The sequence below is a fragment of the Lactuca serriola genome, chromosome 7 (assembly GCF_051521515.1).
Source record: "Lactuca serriola cultivar US96UC23 chromosome 7, Lser_US96UC23_V15, whole genome shotgun sequence".
NCBI lineage: Eukaryota > Viridiplantae > Streptophyta > Magnoliopsida > Asterales > Asteraceae > Lactuca > Lactuca serriola.
This window is the reverse complement of record NC_136414.1, coordinates 144504694-144514585: the sequence shown is the minus strand read 5'-3', so window position 1 is coordinate 144514585 and position 9892 is coordinate 144504694. Positions and strand designations below refer to the sequence as shown.

The window sequence follows — 9892 nt, the reverse complement described above, 5'->3', positions numbered from 1 at the left end:
TCACACGAAAATATGCCCACCATATATCTATTTAAATTCAGTTACTCAACAGTACCCTACTTTGGCTTTCAGTTATAGAGAAATTCTTTCTTCCCATCTTATTTTTAATAAGCAAAACTTACCAGTTACCACTTCATGTATTCGTAGAACTTAATTGGTTCCCAAAAAAATATATAACTTATAGCGTTAATGTGTACAAAAAATAAATTCACCGATATACACATATGTATTATTCAAACATATACTGGAAGACTAATTCGTCCTATAGATTTGCACCCATTTTTTAACAATAAAATGCATCCAATACTATCATAATCCTTTAAAAGAATTCAAGTTTTTTTTGAAGCAGTCTAACACAACTTCATATATCACCAAGAAGGAATCATATACAAGAGCATACATACATGACAATCTTGTAAAAGAGTTTCCAACAAGTGATTTCAATAAATGTGCAAGTGAACCCATCAAATTTTTGACAACTGATATGTCATGTATGTATGGTAAAATATCTTCTCGAAGCAAGATGACTATACTGATGATTATAATGGAGCATGTTATAATGGATAATTTTTGCTTCAAAGTTTAAAAAGAAAACCGACAAACATGGTCTTACAATTTCAACAGTTGAGGTTTTTGGAATTTGATTAATATGTTAAAGTCACAAAAGAAGTAGTCTTTCCTATGGTGGAAACATGTATTGTTCTTGGAATTTGATGCTACAAAGTTCTTGATGCATATGCTTAATTTAATTATACAGTATGCTACATCAAATCATTTGGGATTAACCTTTTCTTTCATATTTGTGGGGAATTGATTCTTGATTTTGCCTCTAAACAAAACTTAATGACAACAGCTTTCGTCCATAAACACTACTCCATTCAAAGACTTCTAGAGCGTCCAAACAGTACTACTGTATTTTATTTTACTGATTTAATTTTCTATTTTTAGAAATAAAATTTCATAACCCCACATACCTATCCAACAGTAGCATGCGTCAGAAAACATCCTTGTCAAAACAAAACTTGATCCATCTCTACCGAAAGGAGTTTCAAATGTGAACATGGTTCGTTCACTTACTTTCAAGAAGAATAAAGTCATTCCATTATAATTCAAAATGGGTGTTTTCGAATATAGAATATAGTGAGATACATATTTACATGGACTATAAAAGGTCAAAAAACAAGACTTGTAAGCATCCATACTTACCTTCATTCCACCTCCCTAAGTACAATTCTAAATTACACAACGCAAACATGTCAAGTTTAGAAAAACGCTGCAAAACATGCGGAAGAACCCTGGTTAAGTTGTCTAGCTCACAATATGAAATCTGTCCAGTGTGTGAGACAATCAGCCTTTTTAACAAAAAGCTTAAGGGTCGTGTTCTCAACCGAATTGAACAAATTACGAATGTAGTAAGAAGTCCATATCAAGAAGATTTTAAAACACTTCCCTCTCAAACATCATCACCATGGTTATCACGTTTTCCTCAAATCCGTACCAATCAGTTAACTCCAACACTTCCGTTGCAAAAAAGGAAGAAGGCTGTTCTATGTGGTGTGACCTACAATGGCCATAGAAAGAAACTTGAAGCCAGTGTTCATAACGTGAGGAGCATGCAACAACTACTTGTGAACAAACTAGGCTTTCAAAATGATTCAATCCGCATCCTTACAGGTACTTTTTCACTTTGAAATGGAACATGCCTCGTTCATATGTGAAACATATATATCTAGATTTGTGATGATGTAACTTTTTCTGCAGAAGAGGAATCAGATCGCTCAAGGATTCCAAGAAAACGTAACATACAAGAGGCATTACGCTGGCTAGTGGAAGGTTGTCAATCTGGGGACTCGCTGATGTTTTACTATGCAGGACATGCATGTCAAATTCCTGATGAAGATGGAGATGAGATTGATGGATATGATGAAGCGTTGTGCCCTCTGGACTATAGAGTGGCCGGAGTGATACTTGATGATGAAATCAATGCCACCATTGTAGCACCACTTCCTCATGGAGTAACACTTCATAGTGTTATTGACACTTGCTTCAGTGGAACTGTGCTAGATCTACCCTTTCTTTGCCAGATCAACCAGTCAGTGTCACTTACCTTAACACTTTTTGTCCCAGCTTTTGATTGCTGCATGCCCACAAACTTTTATTGTTCTTAAGAAAGAATATTAACACAATGAATATATATAGTCGAGCAATTATCAAACAATTTACTAACGTTTTCGAAAAGAGTTTTCATTTGTTTAGTTGGGATTTCTAGAAAGATAACTTCATGATGTTCTCTTTTGGAGCAGGGATGGACTATATATGTGGGAAGAACACCAACTTACAAATAAAGGGACTCGTGGTGGCAAAGCACTGTGTATTAGTGCTTGTGCAGATCACCAGAACTCAGCCGATACATCGGTAAATATCATCTTCTTTATTCTTTGGGCCAAAATAGTAAGTGCGTTGTATATTGTTTCCCACTTTATTCTTGGGCCAAATCCTTGTATGTCAACTTAACATGCCACCGAAGTTGTTTTAAAAGAACTTTCGACATTAGCTAGTCGGTGGACTTGGGTTAACTGATTAGTCAGTTAGGCGGGGATTGATCGGATGATTAGAGACCCTAAATAACTAATTCATTGAATTTTGAAAAACTAAATATGAATAATATAATATCAAAGTTCGTAAATACCACTAATATCATAACAAAATAGATTAATATGATTAACACAATACTAATAATTCCTCAAATAGTTTCTACTGTGAAAGTATTAAAATTTCATCATTTTCTACTGCTTTGCTCATTTTAGAGGTATGGATTAATCGCTAGACGCTTTTTAGTATGTCCGGTAGTACCTATGGACTAATCGTAGATTAATCGGGACACATTCGAGAAATTTATAACACTGTATCTCACTATGATTGAGTTTAACCGATTGAATGTTAACAAGTCATTTAACCATTTTATAATTAAGTTATACCTTGCAGATTCTTTTCTGAAAAAAAAAAAAGTTATGCATTGTAGATGCTCTTATATCATAAATAGTTTCAACATTTATTAGATAACTTATATTTTGATTCTTTTATTGTAAGAAAAACGCTAATGACCACAAAATAAAGTACTATTGCAACAAACACTATTTGTTGTTCCTTAGTTAGGATTGTAGCTTCAAGCATGCTACTAATTATATATTTATTACTTTATAGAGATTATCCTTATTAAAAAAGGATACGACGTTTCAATTTAAGATTAACTTAATAGATGATAATAAATCTGCAGGCTTTCACAGGCAATGCTATAGGTGCATTGACTTTTAGCTTCATTCAAGCTATTGAAACCCAAAGCAAATTGACATATGGAAGGTTACTTACCTTCATGCGCAAAAAAGTCCAACATGCTCAACAAGTGGTAGGCCGATCTGTACCATTTGCATCTTCTATGTCTCAGGTATTTCTCACCTCATTTGAATTCCATAGGTATTATTTATGAGAGTCATTCATATTCTTTTGGTAAGTAAAAATTTATTTAAGGTGCCATGCATGAAACTTCAAGAGCATGGGCCTCAATGCCAGTCGTATCTATTAAAAAAAACCCAGTAATGTAAGACACACATATATTCTACATGCTGCCACCAGCAAGTATAAGACAATAATCTGGATGTCGTTTAAATGAATTGCATATAATGAAATTGTTCACAAGGATACAATGCACACACACACGTATGGGAATAACATATTTGCATGCATGTCATTTACAAACCAAGTACTTACTGATAACCGGTAACTTATCAATAGAATCTTTAATAAATCATCAGTATAAGTAGTAAGGTTAATTATATATAAGTTTGTGATGATTTCTTACATGGAGAAGTTTGGACTTTGTAGGAGCCTCAACTATCATGTTCAACAAGATTTGAGATTTACTCGGAACTTGTTAAGTTGTAAAGAAAATATACGTGTAGCCTGGATTAGCTAGAAATAAGGAGAGTAATTTATGAAATGTGCTAGCAAGTAATATCTAGTGGTATGAACATTGAAGCTACTATGATTGGGCGTTACTTGGGACACTTCAAAAGTTCTGAGTTTTAATCATATTATGCATTACATGATCAATTATTAAGAATGTAATAACAAAACCAAGGGATTGTTCTAAAGTGCTCCTTTGGATACCTCAAAAGTTCTCCTTTGGATGCCTTAAAAGTTTTCCTTTGGACACCTTAAAAGTTTTGAGTTTGATTCTATTGTGATTCGCTCCTTGTTTTAATACAATCTTAATTTACTAAGGGCATCCCCATTGGAGAGTTCAATGAGAGAGTCGAATGTGTTGACATGTCTCGTTGTTATTTAATGGATTAAGTTTTATGGTGGCCTTATGCACGACCTAAGAACCGTATCATTCTACCATTGAGAGATATCACTTTGACAATCAATACATTTGCAGTTGAATGACCATTAAACTCTTAACTAAGAAAAAGGAAAGTTTTCTAATTCTTAAATAAATATTATAAAATTAGCTTTTGTAATGTCTCATCCAACTTGGTAGCATTCAATGCAAGAACTAAGGTTTAGTTTTTTAACAACATGTTGAGAGTTAACTTGAAACTAAAAATTAAAGATGAACAATACTGGTCATGTTTTATTATTTAAAGTGGTGACTTGTACTTAATCAAACTAATAAGACGGATAAATGTATTATTTGCATTGATGATTGTTTTTTTTCAAACAACAAGAAAAAACAAAACAGCTTGCATGAATGATTGCTGGCTAGAAATTATGAAAGATTCTATCAGGATTACAAGTGACTATCTCTCTCTCATTTTAAGGACACACAAAGGTTTCACGAGGTGAGAGACTTGACCCAAAAGCAGCCCTCCTCTCTCTAAATTTCATCTCTCTCTCTCTCTCTCTCTCTCTCTCTCTCTCTCTCTCTCTCTCTCTCTCTCTCCCTCTCTTCATTTCTCTCCCTCTCCTCTCTTTCTAATTTCATCCAAGACTTACACTAGGTGTGTGTTCTCAGTGCTCTTAAATAATTCAATATGAGAAAAGAAGTCTTGCATCGAGTTTGGAGCTTTGGGTGTGCGCATGCTAGATGTATTCTTCCTTGGATCCTCTATATCATTTAAATGGTCGATTTCTTCTTATTCTATTTTATTTTAGTTGCAAGCACTTTTGTACATGGATCATATGACAAAAGAAGACTTGTATGTTTATTTTATGTATATAAGCTTCTGTTTTATGGAAGTTTTCTTCTTCCAATAGTGCTATCATAGCCACTTGTATAACGTTTTAGCAGTAACTTCATTTTCTTCTTAAAATCAAATATGAGCAAGTTGTTGTACACATTTTAGGAATATATGTGTAGAAATCTTATGAGTTGATTTTGAAGGTCTTCTTGAGAATTTTAGCTTCTTCTTTCTTCTCTAAAATAAGATTCATGAAGGAGTTTTTAAACAACATTTTGTGGATGTTGAAGTATCTAAAAATGATGTTTTATCTAAAAATTCAAGCCCAAAAATCTGTTTTGGACAACCTTTACTGTGGCTGCTTTTTTACAGCATGCATGTTGTTTTTTAAGCTCTTAGGGATATTTTGATTGTTTATTAAAAAAAGGTTTAAGATATGTTTTTGAACATGAAAATGTGACGTTTTAGACATGAAAATAGTGCACAAAAGGGACTTTTTAGATATGGTTTTTTAAACAACAAAATGGGGCTAATTTTTAGCCTTCTAAACCTTAGAATTTTGGAGGTTTAGGGGTTGTTTTGGCTTTATTAAAAAAATGTCATTTAGAAGCTAAAATACATGAAAACTTAATTTTAAAAAACTAAGGTTCATGTTTCAAGAAAAAGAACTTAGGGCTTGTAAAATAGATGAAGTGACATGTTATTTTATTTCAAAGAGTATACAATGAAACTAATGTGCTTTCTTGAATATTTTGATACTCTTTCATGCTGATTGTTTTGATGGTTTTGACATGAAACAAATACATGCAAAAACATCAATTGTGTTTATATTTTTATGTTGTCAAAATTTATTTTGTTGACTTTTAATCATATAAACTAAGATTGATTTTTAATGGTGTCAAAATCATATGATTAATCAATCTTTACCAAAATATGCACTCGTCTATGCTTGGCACTCCAAATCTATAATATACAAAAATTTGTGTTTGTATGGATCCGATATCAGTTGTCTCTCTAGACCTATATGTGTGATGTTTGTTTGTATTGATTTGTTATTGGTTTGTAATAATAAATATGATTTGCATGTTGTTTGTTTTTTAATTCTATGGACTTGAAAAATAGTATAGAAATAGACTAGAATTTATTTTGTAATTAAAATGTAAATGATAATGGATACAACCAGAAGGAGTCATGAAGAATTGGTTTCAACAATGTGGACCATCCATGCGTCACCTGGAGATGACAAGATTGGTGGGAACCAACACACTTCTTATGGATTGTCCCTAGATTGACCATTTGTGTGTTAGATCCCTGGAAAATCAAATAGGATATGACGCATTGATACCATTTTTTCATGTTGTTGTAGGTTTATTGTTTTATATATTTTTGTAGGCTTGGATGCTCGAAAATGGTTTTGAAAATAATTAAATAATCACAAAGTTTGGTTAATAAGTTAACAAACAAAACTTGCAAATATATTTTATAAAAATGTACAATTAATTTTACAAAGTTCTAAAATGGTATAAAATGACTTTTCCTAAAATTAAATTTAAAAGGTTATAACTTGGAAACGAAAAAACCCATTTTTTTAAAATGCAAATCAAATGCTATCTATAATAAGTACACACATTTGAGCTAATTTTCCTCCGATGTGGTGAAGTAGCGAAGCCTAAACATCATATAGACATTAGTGATGGTGATGTGATATTCGTTGTACCCGAGATGTCTAGGCCGGATAACACATGAGACAATTTATAGTCAGGACCTGTGAGACAGCTCTTGGCAAACCCGACACCAGAAAAGATTAGTGTTGAACGGATTAATCATGCCAAATGACATAATAGATGTCAACGAATCCCACAAAGATCTAAGACTTTCATAGAAATTCAATTTAATAAAATCGTTACATACCTAAATGGCTTCCCTTTTCAATTACGTAACCTCCTCATAACTTGAAACATCCCAAAATACGACCCAAAATTTTTTGTTTAATAATTACTAAAAACATCATGTCAGTATCATAAAATAAACCCACACGTCAATATCTCAAAATCATAGCAAAGTATCACGAGAAACTATATCAAGACTGTGTCAAATCACATCTATGAAAAGCTAAAACAACTCCCAGGACAAACTGAAGCTGTGGGGTGTGCGATGCCATCAACCCGAGCTCTTCCCTTTACTTGCGGAAGTACCTGAAACCAAAACTGAAACTGTAAGCACAAAGCTTAGTGAGCTCCCCCTAAACTACCACATACCATACAATATCATATAACGCATACTTGGCCTTGCCCACTGCATCGGACCGAAGTCTGGAAACGGCAACGGACCAAAGTCCGGAACTAATCAGGGCCTTGCCCTCTGCATCAGACCGATGTCCGGAACTAACTGCACCAGACCGAAGTCCGGAACTGACTGGGACGCTGTCCCCTGCATCGGACCGAAGTCCGGAACTAACTGCATCGAACCGAAGTTCGGAAACTATCTTAGCATAACATAGCATATCATAAACATATCAACTAGCATGAACACATAAATTGCATACTACATCGGGTTGTAGCCCGAAACACATGACACACAAACACTGTCTGATCCACGAAGGCATCAAACATTCTAACTACTACATCGGACCGAGGTCTGGAAACTACTACTAATTAAACGGGCCGGCATTGTGGCCTTAGACCCGTTCCTACTGGAAGGAAACTCACCTCGTGATGCTGACTGCTGAACTCCTGAATGAGAAATCCCTGACTGTTGCTCCGACTGCTTCCCAGCTATCGTGGGAAATAAAAATACTAAATCAGAATAGGGATTCCTCTATAGGTAAAATGACCATTTTACCCTACTATGGTGTGTGACACAAACATGGCCCAAATCCTTAATTCCTTATAAGTCCATCTATGGCCCCACTATAGGCCCATTAATGGCCCAATTTGCTATATTGGGCCTAGAACCCTTTTATTGGGCCTTACACAAGACCAATACTAAATCCTTGGTCCTTAGCAACTGAAGTCTGATGGGCCATAAAGGCCCAAGGACCCTAAGCCTGAAACCCAGCCCACACCAAGGCCCAACACTCGAAGCCCAAACTGGCAGCGTACGCGGGGAGTACACCAAGGTACGCTGAGCGTACCAGCTGCTGGCTTGTACGCGGCGCCCAGCGTACAACTCTGTTAAGCCAACATCTCATTAAGTGCTTAATAATCCGATCCAGAAGCTACAAATCCAGATCCTAAGCTTATTCCATGACTTAAGCCATAAAGTTGCTTACTTGATGGCTTACAAGTCTCATAAAGGCTCAAACTTCCACAAATAACATTCTACTTCCACAAACCTAACTAGATCTCATGCATGGTTCCATATAAGCCACAAAGATCGAAACTTTACTGCTATGGGGACTCTTGAGCTTCAAGGATAGCAATCCCATGCTCCAAAAACGAAGTTGCAATATAAAGGTCCTTCCTTTGGACCTAAAAGGTCCAAACTTCCAAAAACTCCTAGATCTAAACTTACAAGAGGAAAGTTAGAAGCTTTTTTTACCTCTTTTGAATGCCAAATGAAGGAATGATCCCATATCTATGAGCTCAAGGTGCTCAAGTTCTTCTTCTTCCACTTCTCTTCTTCTCCTTCTTCACAAAAATAAGCTCAAAGATCAAACACACACAAAAAAGGAGCAAAGGGGACGAACTAGGGTTTCTCTGGAGTGAATGATAAGTGAGGAGGCCAAATGGGAGGCTATAATGGGGTTTAAATACGCCTCAACCCCTAAAATTAGGGTTTGCCACCTGGTCGCGTACGCTGGGCGTACCATAAGGTACACTGCGCGTACGCTCAGCCTCCCCGCGCTTCATTTAATCAGTACGCCCAGCGTACAAGGGGGGATTACGCCCCGGGTACGGCTTATGGGCTGCTTACACTTCGGACCAAAAAGAGGTCTACTCACAATAACAATTCAATTATAGTCCAATAAATAAACTGAAGAATTAAATAAATTTATACCTCGGAAACGATCGTTACAAATCTCCCCCACTTGAATTAGACTTCGTCCTCAAAGTCTGCTGCTACTGAATCTGAAAATAACTCCGGGTAATGCTCCTGCATCTCCTCCTCTGATTCCCATGTCCACTCTGAACCCTTCCGGTGCTGCCATTGCACCTTCACTAGCTGAATTACCTTGTTCCTCAAGGTCTTTGTCTTCCGGTCCAGAATCGCGACCGGCCTCTCAATATAATTCAGGCTACTATCAACCTGAATGTCCTCTAAGGGGACAACTGCTGACTCATCCACCAAACACTTCCTCAACTGGGAAACATGGAAAGTGTTGTGGATCTGGCTAAGCTCTGCCAGAAGATCCAACCGATAAGCAACCCGACCCACCCGGGCCAAAATCCTAAAGGACCAATGAACATGGGGCCCAGCTTGCCCCTCTTCCGAAACCTGATGACACCCTTCCAGGGTGATACCTTCAGGAGGACCATGTCGCCTTCCTGAAACTCCAAGTCTTATCGCCTCCTGTCGGCGTAACTCTTCTGCCGACTCTGCGCAGTCTGCAGCCTATTGCGTACCTACTGGATCAACTCTATCGTCTTGAGCACCACTTCGGTGCTCCCAATGACACGTTGACCGACCTCCCCCCAACAAATCGGGGTCCTACACTTCCTCCCAAAGAGCTTCTCGAAGGGAGGGCGGTCAATACTCGCGTGGTAACTGTT

The 9892-nt window shown here is 36.4% G+C and overlaps 1 protein-coding gene across 1 annotated transcript; it reads left to right on the top strand.

Annotated features, from left to right (window-relative positions):
* The first annotated feature begins 1199 nt into the window (after nt 1-1199).
* LOC145062772 (metacaspase-1-like) lies at nt 1200-4280 on the top strand. The gene is made up of 5 exons (XM_079010365.1): nt 1200-1674; nt 1762-2092; nt 2304-2415; nt 3278-3445; nt 3883-4280. The coding sequence occupies exons 1-5, from the start codon at nt 1254-1256 to the stop codon at nt 3940-3942; spliced, it is 1092 nt and encodes a 363-aa protein (XP_078866491.1). The 5' UTR covers nt 1200-1253; the 3' UTR covers nt 3943-4280.
* Nucleotides 4281-9892: the final 5612 nt, after the last annotated feature.